Genomic DNA, 20108 nt, shown 5'->3' on the forward strand with positions numbered 1-20108 from the left:
AAATCCTATGGTATGTCAATTATACCTCTTAATAAAGTTATTTTTAAAAGAAAAAAGAAGTTGTAGGCCATAGACTCTATACTGGATAGGAAAGGAGTGACTAGAGTAAGGTCATGATAGCAGAATACCAGGAAGGGCCTGGGCACGGTGGCTCATGCCTGTAATCCCAGCACTTTGGGAGGTCAAGGCAGCAGATCACTTAAGGTCAGGAGTTTGAGACCAGCCTGGCCAACATGGTGAAACCCCGTCTCTACTAAAAATACAAAAAAATTAGCTGGGCGTTGTGACACATTCCTGTACTCCCAGCTACTCAGGAGGCTGAAATAGGAGAATTGCTTGAACCTGGGAGGCAGAGGTTGCAGTGAGCCGAGATTGCACCACCGCACTCCAGCCTGGGCAACAGAGGGAGACTCCGTCTCAAGAAAAAAAAAAAGAAAGAAGGAAAAATACCAGGGAGGCCAAGATACTGAAATTCCTCCATTCATAGTGGCCCCAGTACGGGCAAAGAATAGGTGAAGTCAGGTTAGATTGCTAAGGATAAAAGACTTTGGTCAAAGAGTGGGATGTTCCCATTTATGTTTCCTGACATTTAACAAGTTCCCAAATAGTGGCAGCGATGAGCGTGTAGCCATAGAATTAGGTTACTAAAGGAGGAAGAAACAAAAATCACTTGAGCTGAGGTCACTAAGAATCTCCAGGATTGTCCACATGGATGTTGATGTCACCCAGGCTGAAAGAGAAAAAGTCAGTGCAAGAGGAGAGTGACTGAAGGGGAACAGATGACACTGATGTACAGGGGCAGTGGTGACACAACCAGGGGAAATGAGCCTCTGAGGAGCCACAAGAGTGGGGAGGGGCCAGGCACAGTGGCTCACGCCTGTCATCCCAGCACTTTGTCAGGCTGAGGCGGGAGGATCACGAGGTCAGGGGTTCGAGACCAGCCTGGCCAACATGGTGAAACCCCGTCTCTACTAATAATACGAAAATTAGCTGGGCATAGTGGCATGCGCCTGTAGTGCCAGCTGCTCAGGAGGCTGAGGCAGGAGAATCACTTGAACCTGGGAGGCGGAGGTTGCAGTGAGCCAAGATCACGCTGCTGCACTCCAGCCTGGGCGACAGAGCAAGACTCCGTCTCAGAAATAAATAAATAAATAAAAGAGTCAGGAGGGAATGGCTTGAAAACAGTAGCGGGCAGTGAGCTGGACCCTGAGTCCGCGTGCCAATTCTAAGGCAGGTGTAGGAGAATGAGCCCAGTCAAGAAGGCTACAGGGAAAATAGTATTCCTGGGGGAGAGTGCAAATCTGTTAAGACCAGGAACTGGGTCAGACGTTCAATAAGTGGTTATAGCTATGAAGATTTGTTCAGCATAAAATGTGACACTTTGGACAGGAACACTGGTAAGTGGAGTAAGACGAAAGGAGAGAGAATAATAAAACATGAGAGAATAGTCCAGGTGCGTTGGCTCACGCGTGTAATCCCAACACTTTGGGAGGCTGAGGCAGGTGGATCATGAGGTCAGGATATCGAGACCATCCTGGCCAACATGGTGAAACCCCATCTCTACTAAAATACAAAAAAAAAAAAAAAAAAATTAGCTGGGTGTGGTGGCGGGTGCCTATAGTCCCAGCTACTAGGGAGGCTGAGGCAGGGGAATCACTTGAACCCAGGAGGCAGAGGTTGCAGTGAGCCGAGATTGTGCCACTGCACTCCAGCCTAGGGACAGAGCGAGAATCTATCTCAAAAAAAAAAAAAGAGAGAGAGAGAGAGAATAGTGTACCATAGGGCTTTAAATCTTGGGCAAGGGTGGGAGATAGCAGGGAGAGAACATATGGAGGATTTAGCTTACCAGCTTTCTGAAGGCACTGCCGCTAACAGTGTCCTCATGGGTGGGGTGATGTGAGAAGCCACCAGGCTTCCCAGAGGGAGTCAGCAATGGCCTGCCTGGATGGGGCTTCAGAGGGAGCCCAGATCCAGGTGAGCAGCTCGGCAACTAGCAGCCCAAGGTTGTGTGTTGACTTAATATGCAGTGAACTTGGAACCAGTCCCAGCTCTATAACTACCTAACCCATGACCTTGAGCATGTTCTTTCATTTCTATAGACCTCCATTTCTCAAATGTTACCATTTTGTGGCTGCTATATATGTATAAATATATGTGTGTTTTTTTTTCTGGCAGAGATTTCATTGAAGAGAAGTTAGGAAGCAAATACGTGGTGGGAAGAGCGCTAGATTTTGCAGCTTCGTTGGAAGAATCGGGACCAGCCACTCCCATGTTTTTTATCCTGTCTCCAGGGGTGGACCCACTGAAGGATGTAGAAAGTCAAGGTGAGAAAGGCTTCCTCTTGGAGCCAGGGCTGCAGTTGCCCCGTGCACTTTCATTTTTGGGGTCTACTGATTTATCTCTTCTGGATTCAAGCTTCAAATACGCAACACTGCAAAACATACAGAAGTCAGGGTCTGCTGAAATAAAATCAGAAGATCACCCAGCAGGGAGAGAAAGAGCCACTCTGGGCTGTAAAAGGCAGAACTCACAGTCTCAGTTTCATGAGGAGGCCTCATCCCCTCCACTCCGCCTCACCCATCCCCTTATCTTAGCCAGAGGAATCTTTCTGGAATACTAGTATGATCCTTCCACAGGGCCCCACAGTGTGGCGATTCCTCAAAGACCTAGAGGGAGAAATGCCATTCGACACAGCAATCCCATTACTGGTTATACACCCAAAGGAATAGAAATTATTCTATTAACATTATAAGGATACACGCATGTATGTGTTCGCTGTAGCACTATTCACAATAGCAAAGACATGGAATCAACCTAAATTCCCATTAATGATAGACTGGATAAAGAAAATGTGGTATGGCCAGGCATGGTGGCTGACACCTGTAATCCCAGCACTTTGGGAGGCCGAGATGGGTGAATCACCTGAGGTCAAGAGTTCGAGACCAGCCTGGCCAACATGGTGAAACCCATCTCTACCAAAATCACAAAAATTAGCTGGGCATGGTGGCAGGCGCCTGGAATCTCAGCTACTCGGGAAGCTGAGGCAGGAGAATTGCTTGAACCTGGGAGGCAGAGGTTGCAGGGAACCAAGACCACACTGCTGCACTCCAGCCTGGGTGACGAGAGCAAGACTCTGTCTCAAAAAAAAAAAAAAAAGAAAGAAAGAAAATGTGGCACATATATACCATGGAATACTATGCAGCCATAAAAAGGAATGAGATCATGTCCTTTTCAGGGACATGAATGGAGTTGGAAGCCATTATCCTCCACTAACTAATGCAGGAACAGAAAACCAAACACCGAATGTTCTCACTTAAAGTGGGAGCCGAGTGATGAAAACACATGAGTACAAGGAGGGGAAAAACACACACTGGGGCCTGCAGAGGGGGTGGGGGAGGAAGAGCATCAGGAGAAATAGCTTAATGGATGCTGGGCTTAATACCGAGGTGCTGGGATGATCTGTACAGCAAACCACCATGGCACATGTTTACCTATGTAACAAACCTGCACATCCTGCCCATCTACCACTGAACTTAAAATAGAGTTAAAGAAACAAACAAACAAAAAGAATATTCAGCATGTCCAACTTCAAAACCAAAAAAAAAGAAAAGATAAGGAGTAGTGGAGACCAAGGTTTTATCAGGCAGGTGAAGCCTCCAAGTAGCAGGCTTCAGAGAGAATAGATTGTAAGCCTTTCTTATCAGACTTAAAGAGTCTGTCCTGGCTGTGCACGGTGGCTCACGCCTGTAATCCCAAAACTTTGGCAGGCCGAGGCAGGTGGATCACCTGAGGTTAGGAGTTCGAGACCAGCCTGACCAACGTGGAGAAACCCCGTCTCTACTAAAAATACAAAATTAGCCGGACATGGTGGTGCATGCCTGTAATCCCAGCTACTCGGGAGGCTGAGGCAGGAGAATCACTTGTACCCATGAGACAGAGGTTGCAGTGAGCCAAGACTGTACTCCAGCCTGGACGATAAGAGCAAAACTCTGTCTCGGAAAAAAAAAAAAAAAAGAGTCTGTCTTCAGTAAATCCAAAAGAAAGGAGGGTATAATGAGGCATATCTGATCCCCCCTTCCCATCATGGCCTGAACTAGTTTTGCAGGTTAGTTTTGGAATGTCCTTTGCTGAGAGAAGGGTCCATTCAGAATGGCTGGGAGGCTTAGGATTTTATTTTTGGTTTTAATGTCTAGTATTGATTATGGAATGAAAAGAACTAACAGCATATGCTTTGTGCCTCGGGGGAGGAGAGATAAAGCTAACTAGGCCCTAAAAAATGAATAAAATGTGCATAATAAAACCAGTAATAGAAAAGAATTAAAAATGAAAAGTAACAGCCCCCAGCTGCAGCCCTCCCGATATCCAGTCCCCCTTCCCAGGCCCTATGCTTGTGTCCATTTCTGAATTTAGTTCTTTTGAGAATTACTTTTCATTTCCTAGTAATAATCTTATATCACCATTTTTGTATTTAGCAGTTTTAAAGTATCTATTCCTGATATGAAAAACAAGGATTTAGCATCCACTGTGTTCTCTCTGTGTCGTCTTAGATTCTGTATGTGTCTGTTTGGCACTGAGGCATCACAGGGCCAAATGCATTAACTATACAGTCTTCCCTCCACATATATGCCGCGGGGACTGGGAAGTATTGGTTCCAGTCCTTGCATATCCAAGTCCTGTCATCGGCCCTGCCATTCGTATATGCAGGCTTCACATCTCTCAAATACTGCTGTATTTTCATCTGAGTTTGGTTGAAAAAAATCCATGTATAAGTGGACCCACACAATTCAAGCCTGTGTTGTTCAAGGGTCGACTGTACTCTCTTTTTATGTATTCTTCTAAAACAAATTTTTTAATTGACAAATAATAATTGTACATACCAATGAGACACATAGTGAAGTTTCCATTCACATAATACGTAGTTGTCAAATCAGGGTGATTAGTATCGTGAGCAGTACAAAGTCAGACATAACCAGGTCCATGGACATTTGTGTCTTTCTACAGTATCAGTCTTTTACTGATGCTATTCCAATCATAAAAGCCACAGCTTTATGGAGTTCCCAAGGAGGTAATTCTTCTTAGTATTTCCCATTTACTCGGTAGTCAGAGCTGTAGGGACACAGGCTCAAGCCATTCCAGAAGTCAGTCGATATTGCAAACCCTACCTAATGGTATACTAAATCAATATAAATCTTACAGATTAAACATTCCACATCAAACGAAGTAACATCTAGCATCCAGAGAAAGGGGGTAGGAAAATGGGTTCATGAAACAGTCCAAGGAGAGCAATGTGGACAAAAAGAATCTCCTGTCCTGGTCTGGGCAGTCCTTTAACGAACCACAAGGAAGAGTCTTTGATGTGGGCAGAGCCTTCGAGAATGCCGGGTGTTTATCACAATTAACAGCAAGACCAGGGTCTGTGAAGATGGCTGTTTTGAGCTGGTGAAGTCCTCTGGTGAGGACTGATAGTGGCAAAGTGTGCCTGGTTATGTCCTTATCTGGTTGGATGCAGTCTCTACTGATCAGGCAAACATCTGGTCCCTGTTGGTACGATGCCTTTTAAAATGTAAGATGGAGTCATTTGCTAAGATGGAATTACTTATGCTCCATACATTAGCATATCCACCAACTCAAACATTTAATCATTTCCTTGTGTTGGGAACACTCTATATCCACCTTCTAGCTACTTGAATCTGTATAATATGTTATTGTTAACTATAGTCTTGATGCTCTGGCATTTGTGGCCTCACTGACTGGAGAGGGACTGCTGCTCCCAAAGCTAGCCAGTTCTTAGTGACCACAAAAGGATCACCTGGGAATATGCCTTTTGTAAGCAAAATAACCATCCAGAGCCCACACTCCCAATCATCCCCTTTATCTAACTCACACACCAAGCCAACATCCCCACTGGTCTAAATCAACCCAGAGCCAGATACCAGACTAGTAAGGACAGTCCCTGTGACCCCAAACCACGAGAATTACTCAAATTAGCCAGTCTTGAACTGTCTCCCCTGCCTTGCCTTGTGTTTCTCAGGGAAAACCCCAATAAAGACCCTGGCCTACGATTTCCCCTTGCTCCTTCCTGCCTCTTGACCAACCTGGTGCTCCCCCATGTGGCTTTGCATATATGGTGCATCCCCTGCTCTCAGGAAATGTAAGGAATAAAAATCTTTCAGTGGCATTTGCCCCTCCATGACATCATCCAAATTCCTCCATCAACAAACATCCCACAGGTACAAATGAGATACGCTGCTGCCCACCAAGACTCTCCTCGTGCTCCCAAATTTTTCAACAGCTGCACTGAGATATAATTCACAAAGCATACAATTCACCCATTTAAAGTGTGCAATTCAAAGCATTTTAGGATATTCATAAGGCTGTGTGGCCATCAGCATATGCTAATTTTTGAAACTCTTTTTTCGAAACCCTACGTCCACTAGCAATCACTTTCCATGGCATCTCACCACCTCCCCAGGCTGAGTCAGCCATCAGTTTACTTTCTGTCTCTAAATATGTGCCTATTCTGGATATTTCATATAAATGAAATCATATACAATGTGCTTTCTTGTGATGAGCTTCTTTCATTTAGCATAATATTTTCAAGGTTCAACCATGTAGTATCATGTATCAGAATTACATTCTTTCTTATGGATGGGTAATATTCCATTGTATAGCTGAATCACATTTTACCTCTCTATTCATCTGTTGATGGACATTTGGGATATTTCATCTTTTGGCTGCTATAAATGATGCTTCTATGAACATTCATGTACAAGTTTTTGTGTGAACATGAGTTTCAGTTCTCTTGAGTATATACCTGGGAGTAGAATTGCTGGGTCAGGTGGTAACTTTATGTTTAACTCTGAGGAACTGCCAGACTGTTTTCCAAAACAGATGCACCATTTCACAATCCCAACAGCAATATTCAAATTCCAGTTTCCCCAGGTCTTCACCAACACTTATTATCCATCTTATGATTAGAGCCACCATAGTGGTATGCAGTGGTAGCTCACTGTGGTTTGGATTTGCATTTCCCAAATGATGGTAAGTGTCCTTTTTATATACTTATTGGGCATTTCTCCATCTTATTTGGAGAAATGTCTATTCTAATCCCGTTTTTAAAATTAGGTTACTTGTCTTTTTATTGTTGAGTTATAAGAGTTTTTCATAAATTCTATATACAAGTTTCTTATTAGATATATGATTTCCAAATATTTTCTCCCATTCTTTGGGTTTTCTGTTTGATTTTTTAATGGTATTCTTTGAAGCAGAAAAGTTTTTATGTTTAAATGCAATTTATCTATTTTTTCCTTTGGCCATTTGCGTTTTAATATTATATCTGAAAAACCATTGCTAACCTAAGGTCACAAAGATTTACTCTCCTTTGTTTTCTTCTAAGATTTTTATTTTTTGTTATTATGTTTAGGTCTATAATCCACTTTGAGTTAATGTTTATGTAAGGAAAGGGTCCAACTTTGTCACTTGACATGTAGATATCCAATTGTCCCTGCTCCATTTGTTGAAAAGACTGTTCTTTCCTGGTTAAACGATGTTGGAACCCTCATCAAAAATAGACCATCAATGTAAGAGCTTATTTCTGGACTACTATTTCTATTCCATTGATCTATATATCTATCTGTATGCCAAATAACAGTCTCAATGACTATAGCTTTGTAGTATGTTTTGAAATCAGGAAATATGAGTTCTTCAGCTTTGTTCTTTTCATGATTGTTTTTGCTACTCTGGGTCTCTTACATTTTCTTTTTTGTTGTTGTTTTTGTTTGTTTCCCTCATTCTTGCTGTCATCTTACATTTTCATATAAATTTTAGGATTAGCTTATAAATGTCTGCCAAAATAATAAATGCAGCTTGAATTTCAGTAAGGACTGCACTGAATATGCAGGTACATTTAGAGAGTATTGCCATCTTAACAATGTAAGTCTGATCAGTGAACATGGATTGTCTTGCCATTTATTTAGCTTTCTTTAAGCTCTTTTAACTATGTTTTGTTGTTTTTAGTGTACAAGTCTTGCTTTTCTTTTATTAAATATATCTCCAAGACTTTTTTCTTTTAGAATCTGTTGTAAATGGAATTGTTTCCTTAATTTCAGCTTCTCTTTACACACTGATCTTCTTTAAACTTGCTGAACTTCCTTGTTAGTTCTAATAATTCTTTTTAGTGAATTTCTTAGGATTTTCCAGATACAAAACCATGTTATCTGCAAATTCAGATATTTGTGTTTCTTCCTGTTTTATCCTCACATGTTCTTTTTTTTTTTTTTTTTGAGATGGAGTCTCACTCTGTCACCAGGCTGGAGTGCAGTGGTGCAATCTCGGCTCACTGCAACCTCCACCTCCCAGGTTCAAGTGATTCTCCTGCCTCAGCCTCCTGAGTAGCTGGGACTACCGGCACATGCCACCACGCCCAGCTAATTTTTGTATTTTTTTAGTACAGATGGTGTTTCACCATGTTGGCAGGATGGTCTTGATCTCTTGACTTCGTGACCTGCCCACCTTGGCCTCCTAAAGTGCTATCCTCATAGTTCTTATTTCTTTTTACCTAATTACCCTGGCTAGAATTTTCAGTACACTGTTAGGTAGAAGTAGCAAGTTCAGACATCCTTGTCTTGTTTCTGATCTAAGGGGAAAAAAATTCAGTCTTTACCATTAAGTATGATATTAGCAGTGGATTTTTTGTAGATGTCCTTTATTGGATTGAGCAAGTTGCCTTCTATTCCTAGTTTGTTGAGTTCTGCTTTGTTGTGAAAAGTTGTTGGGTTTTGTCAAATGCTTTTTCTGCATTTTTTGTAGTAATAAGATAGTTTTTTCTTTATTCTATTAATATTGCATATTATGTTATTGATTTTTAGAAGTTAAACAGACCTTGCATTCCTAGGATCTCAATCAGTACTAGTATATAATTCTTTTTATGTATTACTAGATTCAATTTGCTAACATTTTGTTGAGAATATTTACATGTATATTCACAAGGTATATTAAGCTGTTGTTTTCTTTCTTTGCAATGTCCTTGTCTGTTTTTGGTATCAGAATAATGCTAATAATCTATACATCAGAATTAGTTGGGAAGTATTCCCTGTGCTTTTATTTTTTATTTTTTGAAAGATTTTGTAGGCTGGGTGCAGTGGTTCACACCTGTAATCCTGGCACTTTGGGGAGGCCGAGGCGGGCAGACCACCTGAAGTCAGGAGTTCAAGACCAGCCTGGTCAACATGGTGAAACCCTGTCTCTACTAAAAACACAAAAATTAGCCAGGTGTGGTGGCACATGCCTGTAATCCCAGCTACTTAGGAGGCTGAGGCAGGAGAATTGCTTGAACCAGGCAGGCAGAGGTTGCAGTGAGCCAAGATCACACCACTGCACTCCAGCCTGGGCAACAGAGCAAGACTGTCTCAAAAAAAAAAAAAGAAAGAAAGAAAGAAAAAAAAAAAAGAAAGATTTTGTAAAGTGTTGGTATTAATTCTCATGAATGTTTGGTAGAATTCAGTGATGAAGCCATCTGGACCTGAGTTTTTTGAGTAGCAAGTTTTTAAATTATTAGTTCAATTTATCTTTACTAGTTATATATTTACTCAAAGTTTTTTTTTTTTTTGAGACGGAGTCTCGCTCTGTCACCCAGGCTGGAGTGCAGTGGCCGGATCTCAGCTCACTGCAAGCTCCGCCTCCCGGGTTCACGCCATTCTCCTGCCTCAGCCTCCCGAGTAGCTGGGACTACAGGCGCCTGCCACCTCGCCCGGCTAAGTTTTTGTATTTTTAGTAGAGACGGGGTTTCACTGTGTTAGCCAGGATGGTCTCAATCTCCTGACCTCGTGATCCGCCCGTCTCGGCCTCCCAAAGTGCTGGGATTACAGGCTTGAGCCACCGCGCCCGGCCTCAAAGTTTTTATTTCTCTTTGAGTTAGTTACAGTAATTTATTTCTTCCTAGGACTTTTTCCATTTCATCAAAGTTATATAACTTGTTGATAAACACCTCCTAAATTTTGGTATCTATTTTACAGTGTTTAGATCATCTATTGGATATGTTATAACTAAATGCTGTTAGAAAAACAATTTCTTATTCCATAAATTTTAGAAAATTCTTTTGACTTTCTAGGTAAGCTAAAGCTTGTGTCAGCTATGTCTTTATTTTTGCATAGTCAAGAATGAATGCATATTCATTGTACTCTGTTACATCATTAATTTCATGCATGCCTAGTTTATGAGTTAATTTTTAAAGCTGAAAGCCAATAAACAGCATGTATATCCTAAAATCTCTAGGAAGTCTCTAAAAGAAGAATGTTCTTAGCATAGAGGTTCAAAACATGTCAAATTTCAGTTTGCTTTATAAATGATGATAATTTTTGTAGCTTTTAGTTTTCTTTGGAGTTGCAAGTTGCCTTTTATTTATCTTGGGAGAAGAACTAAATGCCTCACTTATCATTGTGACTACCTTTTTATTCGTTCTATGTATTGAAAGACTGCACTTTATTCTTGAAGGCACTCTTCCTGGAGCTCACTGACATCTTCTTCTAATATAGATAAATTGTATTTCAGCCTTCTAGGAAGCTATCATCCTGGGACCTATTTTCTTTATATTCTAAATTAGTTCTACTGTCTTTATATCCCCTGTCTTTTATTTTCAATTTTTCATCCTTATTTTGCTGGCATAAATTATCAGGAAAGACTCATGAGAAGTAAAAATTCGGAATCCTTTGGTGTCTAAAAATGCTTTAATTTTGCTCATATAGTTGTCTGATGGTTTTTCAAGATCCAAAATAGTTTTTATCAGAACTTTGGATACATGATTCTGTTATCTTCTGGAAGCCAGTTTTGTTCATAAGATATCATATGCCAGTGAAATTATATTCTTTCTTTGTTTCTTTGTTGGTGGCCTATTTCTATTCCCTGAAAACTTTAGAATAATCTCTCTACCTTGTGTTCTGAAATTTCATAAGCTGTGCCCAGTTGTGGGTCCTTTTCATTCATCTGCTGAGCAGTCATCCTGTCATTTCAAGTGGAAGAGTCACTAAAACCTTTGAGCTCCAAAAATTTTTCTGTTATATTTAGTAAATGCCACCACCATTTACCAAGTTTCTCATGCCAGAAACCTGGGTGTCAGTCATCCTAGACACCTCTTCTACCACCTACACCACATTTAATTCTATTGATTCCACCTCCTAAATATGCTTCAAATCCATCTAATTGTCTCTATTTGCATGATTACCATCCAAGTCTGAATCACCATAGTCTTTCATCTGGCCTATTACACTAGCCTCCTAGCTCATCTCCACTCTTCTCCCTCTGCAAACCCTTGCCATTCTGCAGTCAGAGTCATGTTGCTGAATCTCAAATGTGATTGTATCACTCTTCTACTTACAACTTTCTAGTGACTTCCCGGCCAGGCGCAGTGGCTCACACCTGTAATCCCAGCACTTTGGGAGGCCAAGGCAGGCAGATCATAAGGTCAAGAGATCGATACCAACCTGTCCAACATGCTGAAACCCCATCTCTACTAAAACTACAAAAATTAGCTGGACATGGTGGTGTGCCCCTGTAGGCCCAGCTACTCAGGAGGCTGAGGCAGGAGACTCGCCTGAACCTGGGAGACGGAGGTTGCAGTGAGCCGAGATCGCGCCACTGCACTTCAACCTGGCGACACAGCGAGACTCCGTCTCAAAAACAAACAAACACACACACACACACACACACACACAAACAAAACAAAAAAAAACTTTCTAGTGACTTCCCATTAGTATAGTCCAATATTAACATGATCTGTGTGGCCTGCATGGCATGGCTTTTCTGTCCAGCTTTTAGATCCTGTCATACCATGAGCCTTCCTAACCTAGGACATTGGCACAAATTGTTCCTTCTATCTGAAATATTTTCAACCATCCAATGCCTACTCATCCTGCAAATTACCAGCCATTTCTGGCCTCCCTGGAAGACCATTTGATTCCCAACTAGAGATTCTTACAGCACTCTATATATTTGCTTGAGAGCATTTAATACAATTTTAATGTATTCATTTTATTATAATTGTAACATGTTTTGCTTACCTGCTTGTCACTAACATCCTTGATGATCATGTCATCTTGTTCATTTTTTTTTACCACTGCCTAATAGCTTAACTAGCACAGAGAATGTTAGCAGAACTGTTATCAGAGCTAAGTTATTCCTGACTTTCACACTTTATAATCTGTGTTCCTTCTGTCCCCTGGAGGCTTTGTTCCTTTTATACAGATAAACTTAGTTTCCTCATTTTTATTCAGTATTTTCCCTTTTGGAAGCTTTCATATACCCTGTTTATGAGCAATTTCCTATTGTTCTTAGCCAATTGACCTCGAACTACTCCATCATGTAGTTTGCAGCTTCCTGTCATCTCAGGCAAACTGACCCTTCCCTGATTTCTGTGCGTTGTTTGTCTCAGAATACGTTATCTCAGCCCTGCCCTTGGCTTAATCTTAATGGATATTTTCTTACCAGAAGCAATATTGCTGTTCATCAACTAGAGATTACTTAGGCACCTGTGCCTCTCTCTCTGTCTCTTCCTTCCTCCCTGCCTTCTCGGTACTTTGATTTATTTTCTAATTCACCTATTTAGGACATATATTCTGGTGACATCCACATTTCCCACATCTTGAATCTAATCAGCTTGCCTGATGGGCTCCTAGTCTCAAATCTGGAATCCAAATGGCTGATCTAAACACTTTCCCCATGTCCCCAAGCCCCAGTTTATTAAGTAAACTTACTGTTTTATTGCTTGTGCAGAGTCTGTGTATCACACAGTGCACTGTCTTCCTCCATTTAGACTCTTAAAAAGCTTGGAATCATTTCCCCTCTTTGCATATTTGATTTAAGTTCTTTACTCCATTTATGTATTCTTTTGCTTCAGCAAGGCCGTTCTTAATATTGGGTAGAGTTTTAAAACCCCTAGACTCAGATTCAAGATTTGCTCCTTTGTCCTTCCTCCACTCTCGAAAAAAGTGCACATACCCACAGACACACAACATTCTGTATACAATTTTGAGCATTTCTTCAGCCCCTGAAGTTTATCCATTGGCCAATTACTAATTCCCTTGATTAGGAATCTATAATTTGTAGGCACTTTTGTGGCACTCAGTCTCCTCCAGGATTCTTCTTCTTCAACAATTGTGAGGGAGGAGGAGGGGAAGGAAAGGAAAGTGGAGAAAGAAGAGCGGAGGAGAAGCAGGGATGGAGTGAGGAAGGGGGAAATTCCATCCACTCTTCTTGGCCTCTGTTTTCTTTTTTCTTTTCTTTTCTTTTTTTTTTTTTTTTTGTTTGTTTGTTTGAGACGGAATTTTGCTCTTGTCGCCCAGGCTGGAGTGCAATGGCACGATCTCAGCTCTCTGCAACCTCCACCTCTGGGGTTCAAGTGATTCTCCTGCCTCAGCGTCCTGAGTAGCTGGGATTACAGGCGCCCACCACCATGCCTGGCTAATTTGTGTATTTTTAGTAGAGACGGGATTTCACCATGTTGGCCAGGCTGGTTTGGGACTTCTGACCTCAGGTGATCCACCTGCCTCAGCCTCCCAAAGTGCTGGGATTACAGGCATGAGCCACCACGCATGGCTGGCCTCTATTTTAACACGAAAGCTGCCACTATCCACCCTCACTGCTTTCCTTCTTGCCATCTCTGATTAAGCCTTTAACAGAGCTTTCACTGTACTCGCCTCTCTTTTCTCATCATCTTTTTCCCTAAAGGAGTCACACTTCCTTATTTGCTTGTTTATTTCTGCTTTTGCTTCATCTACTTCCCCCTTGTTCTCAGTCACTCATGATACCTGCCTCCTTGGGTTACTGGGAAGATAAAAACAAAATCTCAGATATGCAAAGGCTTTGAAAAGCCCAGAGTACAGTAGCATTGCACGGCGTTACGATGTTGATGATGGTGCATCTGTTCTTTGGGGCAGCTCAGTTTGCCCTTCCTTCACATCTTTTTGTCACATCCTCTCAAAGAACAGTCTCCTCCTCGGCCCTCCCCTTCCTACCCTGACGCCAGCATCTTCTCTGGTCTTTCTTTCACTTGTCTGCAGCATGATCTCGCTTGGTCTCCGTCCTTCTTTGCCCAGTTACCTGACTTTAGCAAAATGAGTTCTGTCTTTCCGTTTTCTGATCAGAAAGAAGCTGTGTATCCCGCCTTTGCCTTCTACTGTCTCCTTTTCTCTCCAACGTTCTGAGATTTTTGTAGGCCTGCTACCAGATATGTTCAAAGAAACGGTTTTCCATTCAGTGTCTTTGCAGCCGATTATCGAAATTTTGCTTTAGGCCTCATTTTCATTGTTCCTGGCCCCATTCTGTTTTCTTGTATTTGGTTGGGTTTTTTGTTTGTTTGTTTGTTTGTTTGTTTGTTTGAGACAGGATCTCACTGTGTTGCCCAGGCTGGAGTACAGTGGCACAATCTTGGCTCATTGCAACCTGTGCCTCCCAGGATCAAGTGATCCTCCCACCTCAGCCTCCTGAGCAGCTGAACTATAGGCATATGCCACTATGCCTGGCTAATTTTTTGTATTTTTTGTAGAGATGGGGTCTCACTATGTTGCCCAGGCTGGTCTTGAACTCCTGAGCTCAAGCAACCTGCCCACCTCAACCTCCCAAAGTGCTGAGATTCTAGGCATGAGCCACCACACCCAACCCTCTTTTCTTTAAAAGGCAAGTAAAAGATAGATAAGCTGAGGCAAGTACAGTCTTTAGAGAGAGGATTCAGGATTCATGGAGTATTGTGTTTTTGTGATGAGTGAAACTGATTTGTGGATGTGCTGGGGAGCAGAAGAGTGAATAGAGATAAAGGTTAAAGATACAAAAAGAGGGCCGGGCGCAGTGGCTCATGCCTGTAATCCCAGCACTTTGGGAGGCCGAGGCAGGTGGATCACTGGAGGTCGGGAGTCTGAGACCAGCCTGGCCAACATGGTGAAACCTCATCTCTACTAAAAATACAAAAATTAGCCGGGAGTGGTGGCACGTGCCTGTAATCTCAGCTACTTGGGAGGCTGACACACAGGAGAATCACTTGAACCCAGGAGGAGGAGGTTGCAGTGAGCCGAGATCTTGCCACTGCACTCCAACCCGGGTGACAAGAGAAAAACTGCGTCTTAAAAAATAAAATGATAATAGTAATAAAGATACAAAAAGAGGGATTTAAATGACAGATAACGTGACAGGCAGGAAGGGAGGAGGACATCTTTTCCATTGAGAGGGCGGTGTACAGAGAGGCAGACAAAATGGCAGTAAATGGAGGAGTGTCCACCAGAGGGCGTACGTTTTTTCAGGGAATTAGTAGAGCAAACTGCTGAGCATAAGAAGAGAGGTCCATCAGGAGACATAATGACAGAGAGAAATGGGTAACACAGCCGGCTTCTGGACACATCGAAAGAGTACCAAATCGCTTCGAAAGAAAGAGTACCAAATCGCTTCGAAATTGAGAATCACAAGCTTGTGATGGTGCCAATCCACCAAACATGTGAATTACCCCTTTCATTAATATTTAAACCCAGAGTTGGGGTCTTAGAAAGTTGAGTAGTCAGTGCGGAAGTAGAAGGAGGCAATGAAGTTGAGGATTTTGGCTCAAATTAAGGATTATTGGGTCCATATTAAAATAAGAGGAGGTAAAGGTGAAATTAGAAAAAAATGAAGGGACCAAAGGACTCAACATTTCACTGAAGTAGAAAAATAGATGGGGAAGAAATAAGAAGGTAAAAATCTGGGAAGTAGGAAGTAAAAGTCATGAGTGGACTTGGAAGAATCACGTTTCAGACACAGGACAGATTCTCATGATGGGAGAGCCCTGGGTGTGGCCACTGGGAGTCGGCAGCAGAAATGAAATGGAGTTAAGTTCTTTCTTTCTTTCTTTCTTTTTTTTTTTTTTTTTGAGATGGAGTTTTGCTCTTGTGGCCGAGGCTGGAGTGCAATGGCACAATCTTGGCTCACCACAACCTCCGCCTCCCGGGTTCAAGCAATTCTCCTGCCTCAGCCTCCTCAGTAGCTGGGATTACAGGCATGCGCCACCACACCCAACCCTCTTTTCTTTAAAAGGCAAGTAAAAGATAGATAAGCTGAGGCAAGTACAGTCTTTAGAGAGAGGATTCAGGATTCATGGAGTATTGTGTTTTTGTGATGAGTGAAACTGATTTGTGGATGTGCTGGGGAGCAGAAGAGTGAATAGAGATAAAGGTTAAAGATACAAAAAGAGGGCCGGGCGCAGTGGCTCATGCCTGTAATCACAGCACTTTGGGAGGCCGAGGCAGGGGAATCACAAGGTCAGGAGTTTGAGACCAGCCTGGCCAACATGGTGAAACCCTGTCTCTACTAAAAATACACAAATTTACCAGGCATGGTGGTGGGCGCCTGTAATCCCAGCTACTCAGGAGGCTGAGGCAAGAGAATTGCTTGAACCTGGGAGGCAGAGTTTGCAGTGAGCAGAGATCACACCATTGCACTCCAGCCTGGGTGACAAAGCGAGACTCTATCTCAAAAAAAAGAAAAGAAAAGAAAAAAAGAAAGATGAGGAAGCATGAGTCTGGCTGTTGTCTGAGTCATCCATAGTGCCATTAGAGTTTACCAACATGATAATGAAACAGGAACCAAGTTCCAAAGCCCCTAATACAAATGAGACTCACTGAAAAGTTGGTAGAAGGCAGAGAACATAAAAGTCAGTAAATTATAAAACCAGATGACATGCGCTTTCAGTGAGAAAGGGACTTTTGGTCGAGCGCAGTGACTCACACCTATAATCCCAGCACTTTGGGAGGCCGAGGTGGGTGGATCACTTGAGGTCAGGAACTTGAGACCAGCCTGGCCAACATGGTGAAACCTCGTCTCTACTAAAAATACAAAAAGTCAGATGTGGTGGCGGGCACCTGTAATCCCAGCTACTCAGGAGGCTGAGGCAGGAGGATCGCTTGAATCTGGGAGGTGGAGAGTGCAGTGAGGTGAGATTGTGCCACTGCACTCCAGCCTGGGTGTTATCCCAGCTACTTGAGAGGCTAAGGCAGGAGGATCGCTTGAATCTGGGAGGTGGAGGTTGCAGTGACATGAGATCGTGCCATTGCACTCCAGCCTGGGTGAAAAAAAAGAAAAGAAAAGAAAAGTGTTTTTGTTGTTGTTTCATTTTGTTTTGTTTTGTTTTTATGAGGGCAGAGAAGAAATAGCCTCCAGGTAGCAAGAAAACACTAGAAAAAATGTTCCCCTTCCAACGCCAGCACCATACGGGTATGGAACTAGGGAGAGGACTGTTGAAGTTGCACTGTCCTCAGAGAGACTAGAGGTCGGTGACACACACTGTAAAGATGTTAAAAGAGGTTGACAGTGGGGCACAGTTCCAGGTGACACCACCATATGTAGAGCTGGAAGGAAAGTCAGAAATGGAGAGATGAGTCACAAGCAGTAGGGGTAGAGGCATGGAAGCACCAACATAGAACAATCTGAAGGTGAAATCCTGAGAAACTGGAGGGACTTGCTCAAGGCCCAACAAGCCATCTAAGAGCCTCACAGTTGCAAAGGGAAAGACCTCACAAGGTTACCTCCGCACCCATGAGGGTCACATGGGATGCGGCCACCTTTGGCTGAGTGTTCAGTCTGTGAGAATCCCATCCATTTTTCCCCTTCTCAATGTTTCCAAGATCTATTTCTTTCTTTTCTGCCTCATTGTCATGCCTCAAGCCCAAATTAATGCAGACTGATCCCAGCCGGGCTCTGCAGTGCTAAGCTTTGCCCAGGATGATCCCTCCAGTCTGGAGTTTTCAAACTAATCTTTATTAAATAACCTCTTTGCCCATATCCTTCTGTTGCTAATAAACAAAATAAACAGGCCCTTTTGTGAGCAGAAATGTCACAGAAGACATCTAAAAATCCCCACACTTTTTATCCTGGTATTTTCTCTGGAATGAATTGTTTATCTCCCCACTTCCAAAGCTGACATCAAATGTTTTGCCAACTAAGATTTATAATTTAATAACGGTGTTTCTTGGGTTCATCTCAGTTAAGTCTCCAATATCTATTTCTTACTACAAAAAAGCCATCATCTTGCATTGTCCTGTACATTTCAATGACAGTCTATACACTTTTTATATTTAAAAGAAATATTCAATATTAACCTTTATTTCCAAAAATTTTCTTGCACACGTATCAAACTACACGTTCAGTTTTAGTTCCTCAGAAACTAAATTTTTTTTAAGTATGGATTTTTATTGTTCCTCTTTTTCCATTTCTCCCCTTTTGTCTACTTCACCTTGCTAGAAACGTTGCTTAGTGATTCCTTCACGGCATTATACATTTTTATGATTCTTTTATCTAAAGAATATTATGTAATTTCTCTACACTTTATTGGATTGTGCCAAGAGCTAATATTCTCTGTATTAGGATCATTTCTTTGGGTTGTTTCCCTTGGGCTTGGAGAGCAGCTGAAGCCCATTGGCCTTGCTCCAATGGTATGGCTGCCACGTTTGTGTGTATGGTCATTCCTCAATCCATCTGCAACACCAGCAACCCTGATATACATCCAACAGAAAATTCACACCTACACAACTAAACAGCTTTGTGTCTTGCCCCTCTTCACTCTAATTCGTGCAAAATGATGAGATAACACTTTTCTATGTGTTAGGAATGATAGGAGAGGAAGTTAATAGGGCAAAAAGTACAGAAAGCCAGAACTCCCTGAATCCTGCCCCTACTGGCCACACCTCCCAGTAAAGTTCCAGAGAAGACACAACATTTATTCAGAGGACAAGGCAAGCCACAAAGGACCACACCCACATGCTTGCTACTCTTCCACCCTTCTCTCATCAGCACTCCCTAGAATCGTGGATCAATGTCTGGTCTGCAGATAAGACACGTAAAGAATAGCATCAGCAATCCTACCCCTCTTTGGGGATTAAGTGCAGAGGGAAGAGTGAAGTGATTTTGGTCTGAACAAGTGCTTCCTCTTTTTTTTTGAGACAGAGTTTCACTCTTGTTGCCCAAGCTGGAGTGCAATGGCATGATCTCGGCTTACTGCAACCTCCGCCTCCTGGGTTCAAGTGATTCTCCTGCCTCAGCCTCCCAAGTAGCTGGGATTACAGGCGCCTCCCACCATGCCCAGCTAATTTTTTGTAGTTTTAGTAGAGATGGGGTTTCACTGTGTTGGCCAGGCTGGTCTCGATCTCCTGACCTCAGGTCATCCACCCGCCTCAGCCTCCCAAAGTGCTAGAATTACAGGCATGAGCCACCACGCCCGGCTCAAGTGCTTCCTTTTATATGAGAACCAAAAGCTAGAAGAAGTAGCCTCCTGTGAAGGAAAAGGGTCAGTATATGAGGCTTGGGTTATAGATTCGGGCATGCCTGTGTTTGAGAGGTGATCTGAGCGTGTGCATTTCTTTATGAACGTCAAACATCCATCATTAGACCCAAGAAATAATAACGACGACTCCATCCCCCTTGCAGGAAGAAAACTTGGATACACCTTCAACAATCAGAACTTTCACAACGTGTCTTTGGGGCAAGGACAGGAAGTGGTGGCTGAGGCTGCGCTGGGCCTCGCTGCCAAGAAAGGTCACTGGGTTATTTTGCAGGTATGTTCCTCTACCCTGTGGTTATCTCGACCCATACTTGCCTCATCCCACGCTCACTGGGCATCTCCATCCACTCTTAGCTTCTCCCCACCTGTCCTTTCACACTCTTGTCTCCTTCATTTCTTCATCTTCTCTCTTGCCAGTTCTCCTCACTCATATGTTCTCTTCCCCAGACCACATCCGGGAACAATCCTTCTCCCCTCACCTGCTCTGCCACTCTCTCTAGTTTAAATAGCTCTGCTTATAAAAGGAACAGATTCCCACTCTGATAGGCATTCAGGAAGTTAGCATTTACGTTGAAGGCCCTGGCAGCTGGATGCTTTCAACAGCTGGTTTCTTCCTGTGAATTTCATGGCACGTTCCTCTGCTGTGCCTTTCTGTTGGGCTGTGTGTCATATGCTCTTTGTCACGGGCATGACTAGGATATGGGAGCAACCTTAGCCTCTTCACTGAGAGCTCATGTTGGTGTTTGGAAATCTGGAACCCCTACTATGGATAATTTCACCAAACAGTTACAAGGAAAAAAAGCCTACCTCTCTTCTATCAGAA

The 20108-nt window shown here is 42.7% G+C and overlaps 1 protein-coding gene across 1 annotated transcript in view; it reads left to right on the forward strand.

Moving 5' to 3' along the window:
* The window catches only part of DNAH9 (dynein axonemal heavy chain 9), a 376337-nt gene that overhangs the window by 310967 nt on the left and 45262 nt on the right, over positions 1–20108 (forward strand). The window contains exons 61-62 of the mRNA XM_025361667.1: positions 2176–2324; positions 19432–19559. Of these exons, the coding sequence (XP_025217452.1) occupies positions 2176–2324; positions 19432–19559 (277 nt within the window). The remainder of the gene's footprint in view (positions 1–2175; positions 2325–19431; positions 19560–20108) is intronic.

The sequence above is a fragment of the Theropithecus gelada genome, chromosome 16, assembly GCF_003255815.1.
Source record: "Theropithecus gelada isolate Dixy chromosome 16, Tgel_1.0, whole genome shotgun sequence".
Taxonomy (NCBI): domain Eukaryota; kingdom Metazoa; phylum Chordata; class Mammalia; order Primates; family Cercopithecidae; genus Theropithecus; species Theropithecus gelada.